This window comes from Achroia grisella, unplaced genomic scaffold (assembly GCF_030625045.1).
Source record: "Achroia grisella isolate CSIRO2021 unplaced genomic scaffold, CSIRO_AGI_Agris_v1 utg676, whole genome shotgun sequence".
NCBI classification, from domain to species: Eukaryota; Metazoa; Arthropoda; class Insecta; order Lepidoptera; family Pyralidae; genus Achroia; species Achroia grisella.
Window position 1 is genome coordinate 1,212,747 of NW_026712992.1, and position 22,851 is coordinate 1,235,597.

Sequence of the window (22,851 nt, forward strand, 5' to 3'; positions counted from 1 at the left end):
AATACCTATTTACTCTCATGATTAAACCATTTTATATGGTACATAAAATATCTTACACACTCAACAATATAACACATTCAAACCGGTATTTGCTCATTATGCAACGATAATAGCATAATTGGCAAAAAGATAAGAGAACTTAATAAGTGGATGTCATTTATTGTCGTATTGTTGAAACACATTGTGCATTTTGTCATACAGCTAAATAAATTAGATTTTTCAAATTTATCACGATAATATTGTATCATGCTAAAAGATAGTAGACGATCTCGCGGGTAATATCTAGTTAAGGTATTACCGACGACGTTAGATAAAAGATATTATGTCCATTCTTGTAATGCAATCTTCACATTAAGATAATTAATATCTGTTTAGTAGTTGTAGTATATGTGGGAAAGGGATGGAAGCATTATGTCGTCTCTAGTGAAGTACTAGTATATATATTTGAGAAATATTCTTTATTGGAGCTGTATGTACCATTACAACCATTACAAGTAGTTACATAGCCTCACACTCTGCTGCACTTACACTATTTACTTAGAACAATGCTTCTCACATTTTGTTCACGTCATTTATTTACACGTCCCTTTTATGTACCTACCTGTATTAAAAATAAGTATGTTGAATTAAAAATAATGCAAAATAATAAAGAAATAATATTATAAGGTAACAGAGATTGAAACAAAAAAAATCCCTTATGTTTGAAGAAGAAAAACAAACTGAAAGTTATGACGTCGTATTTCAATAAGAAGTAGTATTGTGTACCTAATCGAAATACAATTATTATTTTAGATTACACCCCTTTATCTGTTTTACTGGGTACTTATTAAGCAAAATTTATGGAAATAATCATATAATATTATGAATATAAAACCCGATTAGACGTACAATCACACTATATTCTTAATCCACATATATTTTATATGCATTTGTCCAATATTCCTACTAAATTTTGTTTATTACATTTGCTTATGTGTATTTGCATGAACTGCTTAAAATTCTAGTAATAATTTAGCGAATAAACAAGGTAGGTATACGCTAGAAGACCTTATTGGATTGGTATATCAAATTTTACAGTAGATATATTTAATTTGGTATATCTTTCGACAAGTTTATAAAGTAGTACGATTATTAATGATAATGGAGATATTCATATTTTTTGGCTTCTTAAACAAATACTTAAGTTCTTTTAGAAACAGTTCAAATTCATTAATAGTTTCATAAGTAGTTGTGCAAAATTAGGCTTTTATGCAAAATTAAGATTAATATTCGCCACTGCCAGTATTGGCTTGTGTTTAATTTGCACGGTATTTATAACCAAGCACTACGTTCTCGAATTTCTCGAGATACACCCGGGTCTCTCTCTGCACCCGGATGTATCTAAACCACCTTAGCGAATGCTCCAAATGCGCATTCATTTGTAAACATAAATGACAGCCAACATTTCAAAAAATATGGATATTATTATGTGTTTTTATATAAATTAAATTTCTGTTGAAACGAGTGTCTATAGATGATCGAACTGAATTACTCGTTTTATCTATAAATAATGAGCGAATACTAACAAAATTATTTCTGTCTCTCTTTATACACATACACACGCACTCTGCTGGTAAACGGGACGCAACAGTGTCAGTGTACTACTTCCCAACAGCCGAAGACGATGAGGATGGGCCGACGTTTAAGGAGAAGCTGCTGGAGTGCTTTATGAAGGGAATAGACTTGTTCTGTGTGTGGGACTGCTGTTGGTTGTGGCTCGAGTTCCAGAAGTACGTCGCACTGCTGGTGTTCGACCCGTTCGTCGAGTTGTTTATCACGTTGTGTATCGTGGTCAATACATTGTTTATGGCTATGGATCATCACGATATGGACCCAGATATGGAGAAAGCGCTCAAGAGTGGCAATTATGTTAGTAGAAACCAAATACTTATTAGTAATATCCGTGTGTGATGAACGTGTCACAATTTTTTCATCATTATAAGCATTGTATTAAATGTTCAGTAGTCATTTACTGAACAATGAATAAATATATATATTTACAAATATGTAGATTTATGCAAGTTAGATAACGTAGATAAGATAACCTCTTCTTATGTATAAACGTAGATATCCTATTAAATCCATAAAAATAGGTATATCAATTACATTTTCATATTAGATTGTTAATTAAGTATTGTAGAGGCTGATACACTAACTGTTATCTCTGAATAGATAACGAAATATCAAAGATCTAGTTAGGCGAAAAAAAATTGATATAACTACATTACCGATGGTATTGATGGTAGATTGGTAAGACAGGCTTAGTTTTATATAAGCTGAGGTAAGTACCTATGTACGACTAAAGTGCTTATCTCAGCTTATATAACTTAACCTGCATCCTTAATAGCAGTAGGACTATTATGTAATATTAATGATAATGATGATGATCGATTTGTTGTTAAGAAACTAGTGTCATATCCCGAATTCGGCCGATAACTTTTGTCATGTACAACATACAATATATTAAATCGATATAATGGTTCCAGAATTTAATGTCTCTCTTCATATAAATTGTCAATATCAGTCCCTAGAAGGCATTCAATAATGTTATTATATAACCAGTTGATCAATATATTCATTTCTTAATTGCGGATACTTTATTTTCCAACAAAACTAGCTTTAAATATTATCAAATTAATATTTATTTCACAACTAATGTTTTCTTTCAGTTTTTCACCGCAACTTTTGGTATAGAAGCAACATTGAAATTAGTAGCAATGAGTCCAAAGTATTATTTTCAAGAAGGTTGGAATATTTTTGACTTTATTATCGTGGCCTTATCACTGTTGGAATTGGGACTGGAAGGTGTTCAGGGTTTGTCTGTATTGCGTTCTTTTCGTTTGGTAAGTTTCTGATTTATCTACATTAGATAGTTAAATAATCTCTATATTATATATTATACTAATAAGAATTTACAAGTACAAGAGTTTTAAACTGGCAGTGAGTCATTAGAGTAATTCCATTCTTTTCATATACGGTATGTAAGTACTAGAAAAGTATGAGTAAGTATTACTATATATTAATTAAAAATGGATTCATGGAATACAAAAATAAAAAGGCTATTAATTTATAATTTAATTAATTGTTTTCAATAGACATTATTTCTATTCAATTAAAATTATCAAGATAGTAGAATAGATTTTTAACGTTATAATTAACTATTAAAAATATTTGAGAAATAATAACAATATTATACCTTGGTTTTCTATAAAATCAATGAAAGTAGATATGCTTTTTATAAGATTTCATAATGAGCTAATTACAATATAATATTTATTTACATTACATTTTCTATGTCTACTTTCATTGTTTGTATGTAATCTGATATTCGCACATTATGTAACATTATCTACATCACACATACATCATACATCACAATAATTTCATAAAATATATAAATGTGATAAAATATTTTCAGCTGCGTGTATTTAAACTGGCCAAGTCTTGGCCGGCGTTAAATCTTATTATATCCATAATGGGTAGGACTGTGGGAGCTTTAGGGAACTTGACCTTTGTACTTTGCATCATTATATTCATATTCGCTGTGATGGGAATGCAGTTGTTTGGGAAGAACTATACAGGTCCAATATAAACGAAATTTAGCATCTCTAAACATAAGAATAAGCTTCATTATTGATTCAGCTTCACACTCCCAAAATTCTTACACTGGGCTTGATTAAACATTATTTTCATAAGGACCATGTGTCCGACGCTGTGGCTTTATAACACGGAATGTGGCTCAACAATACAAAAGAGCCTTAAAACACGTTATAAAGCTATGCCACGCAGCTTCAAGATCATCAGTTAAGCTTTGCATCGAGTAATATAGTTTTGACTTGCAGCTTCGCTTTGAAAGGGTACTTTTATGCGGCAGGTCTTTTTCTGATGGGATCTATGTCGATAATAGACAAATAGGCAAATATTAAACAAGAAGCAAAGTTAAAGAAAATAAATATACCGATGCAAATTATTCTTACATAGAAAACTAACATATATCCCACTCATACAAATTAAAGTATGCACATTGTTAGGTAACTCAAGCACACATTTGCTAATGATAGTCAAAACGACCCAGAATCACTCACGTTTGACATAGATGACAAAATCAAGAGTTCTTTAAAGGTATTCAGGCATTGTGAGTGATTCGGGGTCTGAGGAAATGTTCGCAGTAGCATAGGTGAAGCGCCGGTAAGCGAGCTTGTGTGACGCCTTGTTTCACAATTTGTACTTGCAGCTTCGAGTATTCAAATTGGCAAAGTCATGGCCGACACTTAATTTACTCATCTCTATAATGGGTAGGACAATGGGTGCCTTGGGCAACCTGACCTTCGTATTGTGCATCATTATTTTCATATTTGCGGTGATGGGTATGCAACTATTCGGAAAAAATTACGTGGGTAAGTTCATTGGTGGGAGTGTTGCATGATCATTGGTGTTTGGAGGTGTTGACTGTTGATGGTACGGTGGCGCCAGCTACTCCATGTTGGATAATCATTTTTTTAACGCTGAACTGAGCTATTTATTATTTAATTTGATAACAAAGATTTTAAATATAAATAGCCCAATTCATAAAAAAATGATTAACAATAATCATACCCCCAGTGAATATATTTCAGTTTCTAACTCATTATCGTGTAAAATATGTAAATTATATAATATAAACAATCATTATAAAAGAGGTAAATATATCACTGCTGGGTTTTTAAGTTTTATAGTGTGGAATATTCAAAATATAAAAAATGTTTTTACATTTTTAGTTTTAAAAGTACTAGCACGAATATAATACCTATAAACATTACTTTTTCTTAAAAAAATGAAATTCGTTAAATATGATCGGAATAACCAAAAATGTTATTCGTCGTTTAAGTTATTTTTTATTTACGTAATATTATTTTATTCTCCATATAAATTTGTTAGTCTGTGATAATTGATTCCACACTCTAAAATAAGCTGGCTGCCCTGTTTGAATAGTAAGTATTGTGTTGATGTGCGTCACACTGTTGTGCTCATTGTCATTAGGCGATTTGCAGATTCTATGTTCCTTACAAGTGAGCCTGACACCCTAAAATGATTCTATGTTTCCCTACTACTAAAACTGCCCCATTAAGGCGCCTCACTTGTGAAACAATCATCGCCTTGCTTTTCTTTGTTTCCTTCCTTCTATCTATAGCAAATTCTTTATTAGTCATATCGTAGGTGTTATAATTTTCTCTATTAGAAAATTCTTATACTTCCATCAGCGCAGTCATATTTTCCTAATGTTTCTTATTGCAAGTAAGTATGCATGTTTTATGTACGCTGTAATTTTACTGATATTTATAGTTAAAAATTATACTCGATTCGTGCTTGTGTGATGTTAGTTGTAGATAGTTTAGTTAATATGCCTATAATTAATAGTTTTGAATTAAGAAACTGCTACAATAACATATTATGAAAAAAAAAAACAAAATCAATGGCTGCTAATACTGCATGTCATTGAATGCTTTTTGCTAACTTCAATTGATATAATAAATAATAAACAATATATTAAACGTTTAAATATATTGAACGTATAACTTTTTAAACAGATTATGTGGACCGCTTCCCCGGCGGAGATTTACCAAGATGGAACTTCACAGATTTCATGCACAGCTTCATGATCGTATTCCGAGTTCTGTGCGGAGAATGGATAGAAAGTATGTGGGATTGTATGTTAGTCGGAGATGTATCGTGTATACCATTTTTCCTTGCCACGGTTGTAATCGGAAACCTTGTGGTTAGTAATATTTTATATATTTTTGCAAAATCTGTTATACAATTTATTTGTATATTATTAAGAAAGAATATTATCTATTTTTATCTCCCATATCATCCCACACTTATCATTAATGCATAAGTAAGATACAATAGATGGTTCACTATTGTATCCTTTCACCAGATTAATAACAGGGTATTACAGATAAATTTCAAATAGAAAAAGTAGATGAAATTTTCATAGTTACATTGAAACTTAGGATATAGATTTTTTTTAATCTTTTTTTATTAGATCCTAATTATTAACTTATAAAGAGTATACTTTATAAGTTGATAATTAGGATAAAAAAAGAGAGAAAAAAATGTATCTAATCAACATATCACTAATATTCTAATTATATTTATTTTTAAGTAAATCTTCGAGATATTTATGTGTCTAAAATGAAATTTGACTTCATGAATAACTTTTTATTTCACTACAATACTACCTCTTATTAACATGCAGGAATATATAAACTGATTTTCTTTAAACTAACTACTGTGAAACAGAAACTTAAGCATTTTTTAAAGTATTTATAACATTTACTCATGAAGTTTCCTCGTAAATCCTACGTAAAGAATATTTACTAATAAATTATAATAACTATTCCTCTATCGTAATCTACTTTCCAGTTTGTTGAAAATGAAATGATATATTGCAATGGACTAAAACTATTTATGTAACATTTCAGGTACTTAACCTCTTCTTAGCTCTGTTACTGTCCAATTTCGGCTCATCAAGCTTATCGACTCCTACAGCTGATCAAGACACAAACAAAATAGCTGAAGCCTTTAATCGAATATCAAGGTTCATAGATTGGATAAAACGTAATGTGGCCGATTTCATGAAGCTATTGAAGAATAAACTGACAAATCAAATAGCTATTCATGCGCCCGGTAAGAAATGATCTCCAGTGTGTTATAGCATGTATTTGAGTGTTCAATGTCGGAAAAATGTAGCTCCTAAAATAAGTGAGAAAAAGTATTTTTATGGTGTTATATATTTACTAGCTATATAGTAGTTTGTGAGGTTTAATAGGTTACAAGCTGTCGTTTATTATTATCTATTTCTGCGGTTAAAGACCAAATCAAAAATTTAAGCAATCTTCAGTCAGTTAAGAAAGTTGATAGCTAGTATTAATATTAATAGCAGCGTTTTACCTGAAATAAAACGCATATTAAAGTACTTACCTTATTCGAAGCTTATTATTGAGATAGGCACTTCCGTTTCCCGTCATTTTTACGTCATGTCCTACCTATTTACTCGAATATTGGTACTTCCGGCAGCGTCACCGTGCAGTGGCGCCCTCTATATCCTTAAAGTAAGTTTAGTTTTTAAACCCTGGCGCCTGTATGGCTCATTGGATCGAAATTGAATGCACCAGGCAGAAATAAAAGATAAGCTTCGAATAAGGTAAGTACTTTAATATGCGTTTTATTTCAGGTAAAACGCTGCTATTAAAGCACTTGACCGTTATTCGAAGCTTATTATTGAGAAGTGTCTGTTATCGCCTGGTGATGCTGCAACCAAAGTACCAAAGGAATAAATACGCCAATGTGAATAAAATAAAATAAGGAGAAATAATATTATATTATAAATATTTATTTTAATCAAAGTTATTATACATAGCGTAGAAAATTTCAAACAAAAACAGTTCCTCCATATAAATTAAATACTATTTTATAAGTATATCGTTACCAATAATTAACAAAAGAAAATCAATTCATGGGACTAAATAAGTGCGCTACATGTGGAGAATCATCTGCGGCAATTATTTGACGTTGATAAAATTTGTGAAATGTATTGGCTGATCGCCAATTCCCACGAGCTAATATATCATCCAAGGGATAATTCTTGATCCAGTTCTTTGAAGCCACTGCCGAACGCACGCTTCCTGGTGTTCCAGTAATATTGGCCTCAATAAATAAGGTTTTTATCCAACTAGATATAACAGTACGAGATGCAGGCTTAGGATCGCTTCTTAATGTAATAAATAATTCATATAAATTATTAGTTTTTCTTCTATCATTTAATATAGCTATAGTTTTATCTAACCAAAATACTGGATTAAGATTATTATTGTCCGTATTATTTAGTAATTTCCACCCAGATTGTCTGTGTGAGCTATTGTCGGTTTTTGAACCGAATTGCGGCCATAATATAATATTATCGTTGTATTTAATACAATGTTCAGGATCAATTGTAAGCAATGTTTGGTCATGAACGCGACGCCCTGAACACAGGAGTAAAAGAACTGCTGTATGGCGCACAGTTTTAAAAATATTATTTTCGTTTACTGTATAACTAGATAAATAAGAAATTAATTTACTAACATCCCAAATAGGTATCTTTGGGGACTTAGTTATGTTTGGGGACTTCAAGGAAATAGCTTTCAAGATATGTTTAACTAGGACATGAGAGCTAAGCTTACTTGACGTTTCTACATTACATAAGGTAGACACAACAGATTTATGTAAAAGAACTGTACTGTACGATAAGTTATGTAATAAGTAAAGGTCTCCTAAGAACTGTGCTAACTGACCACCTGTTGGATTTCTAGAGTCAACCTTGTTAGTATTAGCCCAGCTAAGCCATCGTTTCCAAGCTACATCGTATGTTTTTGAAGTGGATAGACGCCAGGAATTCTTAAGTAACTGACGCTGTTCAGGTGTCCAAGTGTTTAATGCCGATGACCACCCCCACATTTCCATATCTCTAGAATCAATTCCTCTACCTTGGGAGGTGGGCGACCTGTCGTTGTGTCTACTAGATACCGTTCCAGATTTTTCAGTGTGAATGGCGCTGCGAGTGATCGGGCTTTGAGGTCGGCTCGCCAGTATACCTTCTTCCAACGAGGCACCACTAGAAGAAACGTTCCTGTTGAATTGTTGAGGTGAGTAAGCACCTTGGGAATTAGAAAAGGTGGTGGAAATACCCAAGCCAGGGGATAATTCCAGGATTGGCTGAAAGCATCGTGATATACAGCCAGAGGGTCCTTCAAATCTAGTGTGACATAATTCAATACCACGTGAGCCCTGTGGGATGCAAATAGGTCTATCGCAGGCAATCCCCACTTCTTGAATACTTTTTCTACGCATTCTGGAAGCAGGTGCCATTCGGGAGGTTGACGGTGTCTCGACAGATGATCCGCGTGGCTGTTGAACCTCCCTGGAATGTAATGTATTGTAAAATGTATTTGAAATTCGTCTAGTATTTTCAGAATTTGATAAATTATTTCCAGCAATTGAACTGATTTTGTGCCTCCTTCTTTTCGCAAGTATGTAACGGCAGTTTTGTTGTCGCATTGTATGAGGATGGAGTTGCGACTCATCAGATGGCAATGACTTTGAAGTACACGCAATATTGCAAGTAATTCCTTCTGGTTGCAGTGTAATGGCTCCTCGTCTTTCGACCATAGACCGGAGAGGGTAATATTGTCCAACTGCGCTCCCCAAGCTATATCTGACGCATCTGTTGTCAGGAACATTCTTGGTGGCGGATAATGAAGGGGTGTTGAGAAATAACAATTTTGAACCCACCATGTCAGTTCTTGCTGAATTATTTGAGGTAAAGTATAGATCACCCTCGGATTGTCTGGTAACTTGCTCACGAATAGAAGCAGCTGACGATGATTGAGCCGGCCTCGAGGAACTACAAAGCTTGCGAAGTTCATGAGACCAATCAACTTTTGTAGTTCTCTTAATGTTCCTCTGTTGTGTTTTAGCACTTTGCTTACATTTTTTACAATTTTTTCTGACTTTTCTCTTGGTAAGCTCTTTTGGTTCTGCCATGGCCACCACTGTACTCCTAGAAATATCAAACTTTTTTGGGGAATTAGAATAGACTTTTTGAAATTTATTTTCCAACCCAGATATTTCAATATGTTTACTGCCTTTTTTACTTGATGTTTCAGGATGTTGATATTTTGATGAGCAAGTAGAAAATCGTCCAGGTATACGACAATTCTTACATTTTGTTCTCTTAATATCTGTGCTACCCAATTGGTAAGAAGAGAAAATGTTTTGGGTGCGGTGTTTAGTCCGAATGGTAGGCACGTCATTTCGTACAATTGGTGGTTGTAAACTAGACGTAGGAATCTCCTGTGAGATGTTCGTATTTTGAGATGAAAATAAGCCTGTGAAAGGTCTATTTTGCAGAGCCAATCTTGAGGTTGTAAAAAATCTGGAATGCGGTACATGTTTATTAGATGGAAGTGATCTGTTATTACAAATTTGTTTAAAGCTTTTAAATTGAAGATTGGACGAGCTGTGCCATCTGTTTTTAGTACATGAAACATTGGGGAGATGAAACTTGGTGAAATAGAGACTTTCTTTATTATTCCTTGATGCTCCATATTGGATAATATTACTGACATCTCTTTCGAAGTAGGAGTTTGATATGGACATTTCTTCAGATTTGGTTTTATTAGCGGAGGTATTTGAGAAAAGGGTATGCGATATCCTTGTATTAATTGCAGGATGACCTTTGGTGCTTCCATTAATTTCCATTGTGGATAAAAATGTGCTAATTGGCCTGCTTTGAAGTGTTGCGAGTCATTGTTTATAATGCCTTTTTCTCCCTCTGGATGCCCGAGGGGGAGACTGTCGGCTTCGATCACGATGTCCTTGAGTACCGGACCGCGAGCCACGGTTACGAAATGTGCCTCGGTTATGAAATGACTCTCTTTCTGATGTGCTTGGCTGATTAAATTGAAAGTCTACATTATATCCTTGAGCATGACCCTGGTAATGTGGGTATCTTCCCCGGGAAGATTTATAATTAGTGCGTAATGTGTTAAAATCAAAATTATTTCTCGAAGTACCACGCGATGGTATTGCTTTAGACGAACCCGACCCCCGCGAGGGGTGGTAATATTTTACGCTGTGTCGCTCTTGAAACCTTGCATCATTCTTTGCAGGCCAGAATGCCTTGCAAACACCGCCAGCTTTTTCTAAAGCCGATGAGAAAAGATCACTGTTAAATAAATTTGTTGTTGATGGCGGTATTTTGTTAAGGGATGCTTTAACAAGTGGATCTCGAATTTGTCTGAGAATAGTATCTCTGCGCATTTCAATACTCTCGGCTCGGTGTCCACACGCTAATTGCAAGAGGTCAGTAGATATTTTGTGTAAATGGCCTTTTAGAAATATTTGTTGGATCTTTTCATCTAATTTATTTAGACTTCCTTCTGGTGACTTTGACCATGTCACAAGTTGCCTTAAGCTGTCTTGTAATGCTTCCTTTTGTTCGAGAATGCAGTATGTTATAGCTGCATATGATCTTTCTGCATATTTTAAGTTACACGAGGTGTCGTAAGTTTGTACCTCTTCGTTGGTATCTAGATCAATGAAACCTGGAGAATGAATGTATTGCTTTTGGGTATCAGCATATCTAACTTCTGACCAAGAATTTTTTCCCAGTTGCTGCACCTCATTAAGCATTTGTAAATAAATGTCTGGTGTTTTAAGGACAGAAGGTTCTTTTAGTTTTGTTGTTATCTCAAAAGCAAAATCTTCTGGCGGATTCTGTATGCTATTATTATTAGATTGACTCTCGTTTGTATCAAAAATATCGTTTCCATATAATTCACCACTAACCTCTGAACATATAGATGCTGCTTCCTGGTCTCTGTCGTAGAAGGACCGGCGTAAGTCACCCACTTCTTTAAATAATTGTTGTATCATTTTTTCTGTCCGTTGTTTTTTAACTTTCTTGTTACATTTTCGTCGTGATCTTTTTCTTTTAGAATCATACGATGCATCAGACGATGACGTGTTCGTTGAGCTACAATTATTACATGAACTATTACTGCAATTACTTTTGCTTCGACTACGACGCCTTTTACGAGTCTTTTCACTTGGTCCAGCCACTATTTGGGCATTTGGAGAGCCCTCAATTGCACTCATACTGTAAGAGAAGCTGTAGATGAACACTTACTTGCTAAATGATTAGTCAAAAATAACTCACTGTTAAATTAGACTAGAAATGTTTTTTTTTTTTTGAAATAAAAAATAAAAAGGAGTAATTCCTAAACTGCGAGTACTTTAATATCTATAGAATAATCACAAAATTCCAATATTTTTCATTAGACATCTAATCGTTTGATTAAACAGGTAGGTACACAAAATTAGACATAAAAGCTTAAATATATTTAATTTAAAATCAGAACCTGTAGGTTCAAAATTATGTCGAACGGAAAACCCGTTAAATAAAATCACTGGAAATATGTTCATATTACCTTAGTTGCTATTTGAAGATTTTAATACTGGAGTAGCAAAGCTGCTGCATAGGTTACTTCGACGGGAAACAAAACGCCAATGAGCCATACAGGCGCCAGGGTTTAAAAACTAAACTTACTTTAAGGATATAGAGGGCGCCACTGCACGGTGACGCTGCCGGAAGTACCAATATTCGAGTAAATAGGTAGGACATGACGTAAAAATGACGGGAAACGGAAGTGCCTATCTCAATAATAAGCTTCGAATAACGGTCAAGTGCTTTAATAGCGTAGTACTATTGTTAAAATTTATGATATATTTCAAAAATTTTACTTAGGTTTTTTTTTTATTCATGAGTTACATCTAATAAAATCAATTCCAGGTGATCATTAAACTTATAAATAAAGAAATTATTTAAATATGTTGTACCTACGATTTATTTTACTAACCGTTATTTGTAAACACTAACGGGATATAGTAATTTAAACTGTTTCCAGTAAACAGTAGGTACATAAAATATTATCTATATTTTAAGTATCTACTTACTTTATGCAATAGTAATCTGACTGGCTATTTGGAATTAAAATTAACAATATAAATATTGCAACAAAAGAAAAGTCTTACAATTGTAACTTCCTCTTTAATGTTGTGGCATGGATTACGTTGTATAATATTGTAAATGTACCCGCTGATACAAGTAGCATGTTATTTATTCGTAATAAATGGTTGTAAATTTCGTGTTACTGTAATAATTTGTGAACACTGTGCGTTGCCTGCGCCCTATATCCAAGTGTAGAAATGACCTTGTCTCAACTTTATTGTCGTGTGTTAGATTTGAATCCTATACACAATTATCATGTATTTATTTCTTTTCATTTTATTATTCATCTTTTAATTTGTACCTAGATATATTGTTTCATGCCTTTGAATGTACAGTCACTTGTCATATTTGTGTAGTGTATTGTTTTTGTAATTTCGGTGTGTGCATGTACACTAAATGTTGTATATTGTTATAAAATATTGTTCTTGAGTTTAGAGTTAAACAAATTGTCTTTTTTATTTGAAGTTATCTTGAAATAATAAAAAAATATATCAATTCACACGATTCTTAGATGTCCTCTAAGAACAATAAAGCTTCACTTTTCTTAGGTGGAATACCGCCAATCAACACATTTATATTCGCCATTGTCATAATAATATCACATTCATAATTTGTAGATCCCTAAAAAGTTTAATTTCACTTTAATTCTAAATAATAATTAATTTAATCTCACTGAACAAAATGTATATATAAATTAGTAAGTATATATATATGACATTATAAAAAAATATCATCAAACAATTTTGCTTTGATTTATCTCTAATTTGGACAAAAAAGTTCGACTAACCACTATCTGGTGCTGGTCTGATTTCTATGCTTGGTGGGTGGCGACGATGACGCACGGTGGATCCGCGACACGTAGGCTTAAAAGCGGCTTTATGTGGCCGCTGTGTCTCCTCAGAACGAGTGGACAACGAACTGGAACTGGGCACAGACATCGATGACGCCGTTCTCTATAAAGATAAGAAATTAAAGGATCAAGTAGAAGTAGCTATTGGCGATGGCATGGAATTCACTATACCAGGTAATATTTTCAGATTTCATGTTACTTGAAACGTGTAGCCTGTAACTGTTTTTACCATTATTTGTTTTATATTTTAGGAGACAATAAATATAAGAAAGGAAAATTGTTAATGAACAACATTAATGCAATAACAGATAACCATAGAGATAACCGATTAGACTGTGAATTAAATCATCATGGATATCCAATTCAGGTATACAACTCTTAAAGTAATTAATGAAATAGTTTTTTGATCATTTGTTGTAAAATATTTACAATTATTGACATGATTATCTAATGTTTTAGGACGACGATACAATAAGTCAAAAATCATATGGCAGTCATAAAATTAGGTCTTTTAAAGATGAAAGTCATAAGGGATCAGCGGACACGATAGATGGTGAAGAAAAAAAAGATGCTAGCAAAGAAGAATTAGGTTTAGAAGAAGGTATTAATTTGAAATTCAGTACCCTTTATTTTAATCAATTTTTTTAAGGACTTACCACAATATTTAGAACAAAATTGTGAATCAAGTCTTTTAACTTTATTCAGTATATATTATCTTTAACTTTCAGAAATGATCGAAGAAGAGGAGGATAAAGGAGATGGTGCCCTAGGAAAAACAGATATTGTCGTTGCCGCCGAAGAAGATCTCATTGATGATACGCCTGCTGACTGCTGTCCAGAACCGTGTTATCAGAAATTTCCTTTTCTTGCTGGAGATGACGATTCACCATTTTGGCAAGGCTGGGGCATGCTGCGATTAAAAACATTCAAACTTATTGAAAATACTTATTTTGAAACGGCTGTGATCACCATGATTTTACTCAGTAGTTTGGCTTTGGTGAGATAATCTTAGTATATATACATATATTTAATTGATTCGCAACGATTTTTAAACTTCAAATTAATGATAACGTAATATTTTTCTATGTGCAGGCGTTAGAAGATGTACATTTACCTCATCGGCCGATTCTTCAAGATATACTATATTATATGGATCGAATATTCACTGTTATCTTTTTCATCGAGATGTTAATCAAGTGGCTTGCACTCGGCTTCCAGAAATACTTCACAAACGCTTGGTGTTGGCTCGATTTCATCATTGTTATGGTAAACAGTCTTTTCAGTTACAATAATCGAAACTAAGTTTAATTAGTTCAGTTCTTTTACAGGATTACCAAGCATCTTGTGATATACGATCAAGTCAAACTTATGATACCCGTAAGCTCCATGTATTATAAAAATCAATGCATAAGTATTAAAAAAAAAATGTTTTAAATTGAAATAGTTATAAATTTTAATTAAGTAATTGACGAGTAATGTCACGTCAGTTGTCCCTCGTAAACCACGGGGCGGTGATGGCGGGGGCCGACGACATCCCAGCATTCCGCTCGATGCGAACGTTACGCGCTCTGCGCCCACTCCGCGCGGTCTCCAGATGGGAGGGAATGCGCGTGAGTACGCGCCGTCACCATCCACGCAATGACGCTATCGGTGTCGGTGTCGGTTGTATTACATTGCTCATTGACTAACATTCTAACACAGTCTAGTAAACAATGCCCTCATTTTCATTAATCAACTTAATATGAGTCGATGAGCAGTGTGTTATAAAGCGTGTAGCTTTTTCTGTTCGATGTATATCGGAACGAAGTCTTCCGACTGATCTCACTTCGCTGCCTCAAGCTCTCGATGTCGTGACATTGTTTGTCTGTGGATACTGCTTCTATATTGTTAGAGTTTATATATCTCTTGTACCCGTGATTCCTGCTACTTAACAGTTATTTAACTACACAATAAGTGACTATACCCCTTTAGATAAAATAACCTCGAAAATCCAATTATTTCATATGCATGTGGCAACACAGTCTCTTTTTTATTGCTAGTATATTAGATGGTGCCGTTTTCTAAAAATTTTAATTTGTTTTACTAATTATTAAATGACAATATACTTATAAATGAAAATGGCACTCAATCTATTCTGAATGCTGTTTGTACTATAAAAAACTGCAGTTATGGTCCTAGTACGGTATCTGAAATATGTTTTCGTATCCTTCGGACAGACATACATCTATGTATAAGTTGTCTTCCATCTTTTAAAGAAGATTTGCTCCTTCTCATTTTTATCGATACAAGGATTGTCTTCTTCTAAGTTGTTGATTGACTTCTTTTAAGTTGAATTGTCAACTTTATATCACATTTCTAAAATTTACAGGTTTCAAAATGACTACTAGCATTTCTCAGACGGCGTAAGTCTTGAATTAAAAAGAATGTTAAGACTGATATTGCCAACTTTTATATCTTATTATTTTTTATTATGTTCTCAAATTACAACCCTTGATTTCATCAGGTCTCGCTTATAAACTTCGTAGCGGCGCTTTGTGGCGCTGGTGGCATTCAGGCGTTCAAAACGATGCGAACGCTCCGGGCACTGCGTCCTCTCAGAGCCATGAGCCGCATGCAGGGCATGAGGGTACGTACCGCCATGCCTCGCGAGCTCGACCCTCTCGCTCACCAATTACATACACACCTTGCTCAACATTGTCACACTCACAAGTTTACATAACATCTATAGTATATAACATCTCCAATAATCCTATCAAATTGTGAACATTGGAAACTTCATCTTTTCAATATTCTATGCATCAATCATTCGGTCTTTTCACTTTAAAAACTTGTTAATTATTTATCCAAAGTTGTATCATGTCGTATATTATTGGCAGTAGTCGACTTATTGATTCACCTTGTTAGTATTTCATTTTGAAGTCGTCAGCGGCACCCTTGAATGGCTTAGTATCATCACAAACCTATACACCCTTTTAGACTTTGGTAAAAGTGGAATTATGTCAGGATATACATCCATTGTCATGTTTTGGTACTTTTTCTCTTGTCTTTTTTTATTTCTAGCTAGTTTAGCAATTGTATCTAGTATATGTAATTTTGAAACATTAATTTAGATTTTGCACTTTAGATTTTTCTTCTTATCTTCATCGCAAGGTCTCTTTTGGATCGCATGCGTTAGAATTTTCATATTGGATTGTTAAAATATTATGTTTAAAATGGTAAGTTTTTATTTAAGTATTGAAGTTTTTTTTATTTACACAGTGTTTAACGTAGCGGTGTATTCATATGCTTGTGCATGGTATTGTGTAAATTAAATATTCATGTATGAATCTAAATAATATTATAATCATGATAGTACAGTATTCACAACTATTATGTAGATTCATTCAAATCGTATTTTTTGTTGTATGCCAATGAAAAGCAAGTTTCGTAAAACCATTGTAGAAAGAGAAAAATAATTAATATACATCGTATCTGCTTACTGTCACCATTTAATATGAATCATTCTTTTGCTTATTAATTTCTTAAAGATTACGAAAATAACTTTAGATAACGTCATAAACATATTTTTATATTCTCAGGTCGTAGTGAACGCTCTGGTACAAGCCATTCCCTCTATCTTCAATGTGCTTCTCGTGTGTCTCATCTTCTGGCTAATTTTTGCCATCATGGGAGTGCAACTCTTTGCTGGCAAATATTTCAAGGTTGGTAATGGTTCAATTTTTTATATAATTGGAATAGCAAACTAGCTAACGAACAACCTAATAGTAATTGATAAAGCACTATAAAATAAAAAATACACGTTATCGTGTCATGATCATTATATAGAAATATAATGATATTTATATTCGGTACTTACGTGATTTTGAAGTTCCTTTTTTTATAAACAAATATGCTCTTTGTTATTTTATAGTGCGTCGACCTTAACCACACTGCATTGAGCCATGAAATAATTCCGGACCGAAATGCCTGTACCTTGGAAAACTATACCTGGGAAAATTCGCCGATGAACTTTGATCACGTAGGCAAAGCATACCTTTGTCTATTTCAAGTGGCTACTTTTAAAGGCTGGATACAAATTATGAATGATGCTATCGATTCCAGAGAGGTAAGTACATAATTTTTAGGTGTTACCTGATTTATAGTATGAAAATATATAATTGATTCATGTGTAACAATTGCCTTTCCTTTCAGGTCGGAAGACAACCCATAAGAGAAACGAATATTTACATGTATCTTTATTTTGTATTTTTCATTATATTTGGCTCTTTCTTTACTCTTAACCTATTCATCGGTGTGATCATCGACAACTTCAACGAACAGAAAAAGAAAGCTGGTGGTAGTTTAGAAATGTTTATGACTGAAGATCAGAAGAAATATTACAATGCCATGAAAAAGATGGGTTCTAAGAAACCACTTAAGGCCATACCAAGACCAAAGGTACTTGCTTCATAAAGCTCTTGAACCCGATATATAACTTTAGTTATTTTTATCTAAATATATATATTATATATTTAGACTTTTAAATTTTTATTAACAACATAATAATGTGAATTAAAATAGCAAATATTACTCTACACATTTACTACAAATAAATTTAATTCTCTCTTTCTGTTATTAACAAATTATAACTTTCCATTATTCTAATCGTAATATTTTTTACATTATCTGTATCCATGTGCCATATGTCTTACATACTATTAATTCTTTCAGTGGCGGCCGCAAGCTATAGTCTTCGAAATAGTAACAGATAAGAAATTCGATATGATTATTATGTTATTCATTGGTCTGAATATGTTAACTATGACATTAGACCATTACCAACAGTCAGACACGTTCAGCAATGTCCTTGACTACCTTAATATGATATTCATTGTAATATTTAGCTCAGAGTGCCTATTAAAAATATTTGCCTTACGGTACCACTACTTCGTCGAGCCGTGGAATTTATTCGATTTCGTCGTAGTTATGTTCTCTATACTTAGTAAGTACTGTTGCTACTGTTAAAGTAAGTACAATATAAAAATATTTATTAATATGAATTTCTTTGTTCACAGGTTTGGTATTGAGTGATATTATAGAAAAATATTTTGTATCACCAACACTCTTGAGGGTGGTGAGAGTAGCAAAAGTTGGTCGAGTTCTTCGACTCGTTAAAGGCGCTAAAGGCATTCGAACATTATTGTTTGCGTTAGCTATGTCGCTACCAGCTTTATTCAATATCTGTCTACTCTTGTTCCTCGTCATGTTTATCTTCGCTATATTTGGAATGTCATTCTTCATGCATGTCAAAGATAAAGGAGGGCTCGACGACGTCTACAATTTTAAAACTTTTGTACAGAGTATGATACTACTATTTCAGGTTAATGTCATAATGTATTATCTACTTGAGCAACTTTAGAAAGTAGATGGAATGGTTAATATTAATCCCATATCTTTATTTGCTACAGATGTCAACATCTGCTGGTTGGGATGGTGTACTTGATGGCATTATAAACGAAGAGGAGTGTGACTTGCCTGACAATGAGCGCGGATACCCGGGCAACTGTGGATCAGCGACGATCGGAATCACATTTCTTCTATCCTACCTCGTCATCTCCTTTCTTATCGTTATCAACATGTATATCGCCGTCATTCTCGAGAACTACTCACAGGTACATATTAACACTAATTTGTGTTCTATTATATACAAACCGATTAAAGAAATTGTAAATTAATACTATTATAATTTATAGGCGACTGAAGATGTACAAGAAGGTCTCACAGATGACGACTATGACATGTACTATGAAATCTGGCAGCGGTTCGATCCAGACGGTACTCAATACATTAGGTATGATCAGTTATCCGACTTCCTCGACGTACTCGAACCGCCGCTCCAGATCCACAAGCCGAACAAGTACAAAATCATATCCATGGACATACCTATATGCCGCAACGACCTGATGTTCTGCGTGGACATACTCGATGCGCTCACGAAGGACTTCTTCGCGAGAAAGGGTAACCCGATCGAGGACCCCGGAGACATAGAGGTCGGGCGGCCCGACGAGGTCGGCTACGAGCCGGTGTCGTCGACGCTGTGGCGGCAGCGCGAGGAGTACTGCGCGCGGCTCATCCAGCACGCGTGGCGGCGGCACCGGCGCGCGCACGACGGGCCGGGCGGCGAGGAGGAGGCGGGCGGCGGCGCGGGCGGCGCGGGCGGCGCGGGCGGCGCGGGCGGCGCGGGCGGCGCGGGCGGCGCGGCGGGCGCGGGCGGGGAGGGCGGCGAGGCGGACGCGGGCGCGGCCACGGCCGTGCTGCTGGACGCCGTGACGCCCAACGGGCACCGCGTGGTGCTGCAGGCGGCGGGGGCGGCGCCGCGCCCGCCCGAGCCCGCGCCGCCGCCCGCGCCCGTCTGACCCGCGCTGGCGCTCGCGCTGCTGCCCGCGCTGGTCGACGACGCGCCGCTGCCGCTGCCCGCACCGCTGCCCGAGCTCCTGAGCCCACCCAAGCGCACTTAATTATTTTTTACGCTAGACGTTTCGCATTGTACATAATGTAGTGTGTCGGGCCGCGGGCGAGCGTCGCGACGCGCGCCGGCGCCACAGCTGCGCGCCCGCGCCGTTTCCTACGTGGACGTTATTCTTTCGCGTTTAGAGACGTTCGAGGTGATAACTGAAGTGTTTTATATTCGCGTGGCCGAGCTTTTGAGACTGTTTGTTTTGCGACCGATGTTCGCGCGCGTTCACCGTGTTTTATTGTTCCGATTCGTATCTCTTTTGTTGTCGCATAGACCAGTCCCCGGTGAGAAAAAAACTTATCGATCGGAGAGGATTGTTTTAGAAAGCGTGCCGTTTTTTCGTCACTAGTGATTTAATATAAGGTATCTGATGTAAATGAGGAAACTGTAAAAGCTTATTTTTGTATTTGATAAATATCACTGTCTATCTGTAAATTCTAAATCAAAACTTTATAATAATGTGGATGGAGATTGGTGATCTGATAAATTATAGAATTGTGAGATATCATTTTCTTTCCCCGAAATGGTGTCGAACAATAGCACTATTATTAATAGGAAATTATGAGTCTGCCGCAGGAACCTCTCGCTTTCATTGTTCCCTCTTTTTTATTTCAATGTCAGAATGTAAAGTATCTATCTCGATTTGGAACGACATTGTATTGAGTAGTGCACGGGGCATGCGAGCGAGCGACTCCTGCTTCGGTTCGATGTTGCGCCGGAGTGTGACACATGTGACATTTGCTTGGTTATGTTTCGCTTCAGCGCCGTGCCGCTGAGCGCGGCCCTCACAGCAGGCAAATCGATGTAGCACTCGACGTTTGGGAACCAGAATGTTTATTTATTGTTACAAATGTCTTCAACACGTCCTTCGCATTACGGACGTTAGTATAATCGTATCTTATAAACGCTTAGAGAAGCAATGGCTACGCCGATTCATATCAATTTTGTCCGTATAGTTTTTTATAGTTCCAATTTTTAAGCCTCTCACTGTACCGCAACGACTGTACGTCGTCGAATTCTATACGAGGTCGGCACGTCGCCGGTTTCCTCAAAATTAAGAGCGTTTAGAAAATTTTTGCAAGTTATCTATGTAAGCTTAACAAATCAGCTGTGAAATCGGTACCAGAGTTCACTTCCGTCCTAATTCAGTACGCATCATAGGAATCGAGCCATTTTATGTAACGCGCACTTTCCAAGTAACTAGTTAATGTAATTTTCCTTCCCCTGAATTACATTAGCTACTGGACGGCGCCCGGCCCGCTGTCCCCGGCCGGCCGCGCGCCGCCCGCCCTCCGTCGCGGTCGAAGAGGATCCCTAGTTCAGCTCATCTTTATAGGTCCTTCGAATGCAATATTAACTTACTGTTAATTATTTGATTCGCCTTAATTTATCGCACACTTAGCACTACTAAAAAATTTCAAATTTCTGAAATAGACTTAGTGCTGAAAAAGAAGAATTCATTATTCAAAGTTTGTAATTTTTTAGTTAAATAACTTTTGTATGGGTGTGCGATACATTCAATTTTACCATAGCAGTAGAATATAGGTAAAATTGTTATATATGTTACAGACAAATCTGCCGCGTCGGTAATAATTTGGGTATAGTACCTAGATACCTAGTACACTAGGTATTTAAATGTTACTATACTAAATTATTAATTAGACCCTGTAATCACTATTTCAATTTAATCTTAACGCCTACGTAATTAAAATTTGCGTAGGCGCAAACTTGTCGCCCTTGTGTTAATAGATAGGTACTATTGAAATGTTTTACTAGTCTTTAGATACAATTAGATATAATGCAGTGTTATTGCTATAGTACCTACTATAAGTTTGCATTGTAAACTGGACCTGTCACCGCCACGAATTAATCTAAAGATCCTCTTCGAAGCCTGACAAAATATTATTAACCTTTATCTAATAATTGCGAGCGGGCTGGTACTGCTTCGATGAATATTGCTCTTGCAGATTAACTATTACATTATTACGATGTTATAGCATTGTACAACCGATTCGGCTACATGAAAGAAATCACCGTATTTAGCAATAAGATTATTTATATACCTAAGAGATCGAACGTCCCTTACCGAGTAAGGTAGATTAAATTGAAGTATTTTTATTTTTCAAATGACATCTCTTTAGATTGATGGAACTAGCGCAGTTGTGATGTCTGTAGGACATATACGCCGTTCGCAGCGTGGAACACTCGAGTGACTCATAACAGTCGAGTTTCGTGTCAGTATTGTATTTTCTAGCACAACAAATCATTAAATTTTGTAATTTAACTTTGGAAGTGGTCAATTTTCTACTGCTCTGTAAATATTGAGAGCTTATTGCCGGGTAGAACCCAAAACGCACGTCGCAACACATAAATTTATCATGTTTACTATCTATTGATATGAGCGAGTAACGCAGCGATACATAATAAGCTTGAAGCAATAAAATTAACGTGTGCTCGACGAAAAGCTATGCTTTTCATTGTACGGAACATGTCACCAAGTTATTATGTTGATTATTTACAATTAATTTTACCTGCATTAAATGGGAAAGATTCTGAAATGCAACACGATCTAAAATGTTGCAAAGTTTCAACAGTGTATCTAAACTAAAATGAGACGCTTACCGTTTTGCACATTTTTTGCAATAATTATGATTACAAATATGTAGATAAATTTTATAAAATGTGCCGTTGGGCGGGGTGTGTGCAAGCGAGCTTCCCCATCACTTGGGCACTCTCCGCGCCCGTCTGTAGCGCGTGCTACGGTAGCGCCGCATCTCCCTTGGTTTCATCGGGTCTACCTCAACTGGATACCAGGCATTTGTTGTTCTTAAGAACCCCAAGTTTGAGAACGACGTCATCTTTAGTTTTTTTATG

General features: G+C 35.4%; 1 protein-coding gene across 1 annotated transcript in view; it reads left to right on the forward strand.

Annotated features, from left to right (window-relative positions):
• Positions 1–19,876, forward strand: part of LOC131850027 (sodium channel protein para) — a 35,531-nt gene extending 15,655 nt beyond the window's left edge. Inside the window, exons 19-36 of the mRNA XM_059200178.1 lie at positions 1,631–1,908; positions 2,709–2,882; positions 4,274–4,436; positions 5,607–5,794; positions 6,504–6,708; positions 13,494–13,655; positions 13,733–13,848; positions 13,941–14,082; positions 14,210–14,478; positions 14,574–14,747; positions 15,985–16,107; positions 17,060–17,182; positions 17,392–17,586; positions 17,673–17,918; positions 18,192–18,462; positions 18,536–18,840; positions 18,929–19,132; positions 19,214–19,876. Coding sequence (XP_059056161.1) covers positions 1,631–1,908; positions 2,709–2,882; positions 4,274–4,436; positions 5,607–5,794; positions 6,504–6,708; positions 13,494–13,655; positions 13,733–13,848; positions 13,941–14,082; positions 14,210–14,478; positions 14,574–14,747; positions 15,985–16,107; positions 17,060–17,182; positions 17,392–17,586; positions 17,673–17,918; positions 18,192–18,462; positions 18,536–18,840; positions 18,929–19,132; positions 19,214–19,876 — 4,001 coding nt within the window. The remainder of the gene's footprint in view (positions 1–1,630; positions 1,909–2,708; positions 2,883–4,273; positions 4,437–5,606; positions 5,795–6,503; positions 6,709–13,493; positions 13,656–13,732; positions 13,849–13,940; positions 14,083–14,209; positions 14,479–14,573; positions 14,748–15,984; positions 16,108–17,059; positions 17,183–17,391; positions 17,587–17,672; positions 17,919–18,191; positions 18,463–18,535; positions 18,841–18,928; positions 19,133–19,213) is intronic.
• The last annotated feature ends 2,975 nt before the right edge of the window (positions 19,877–22,851 follow it).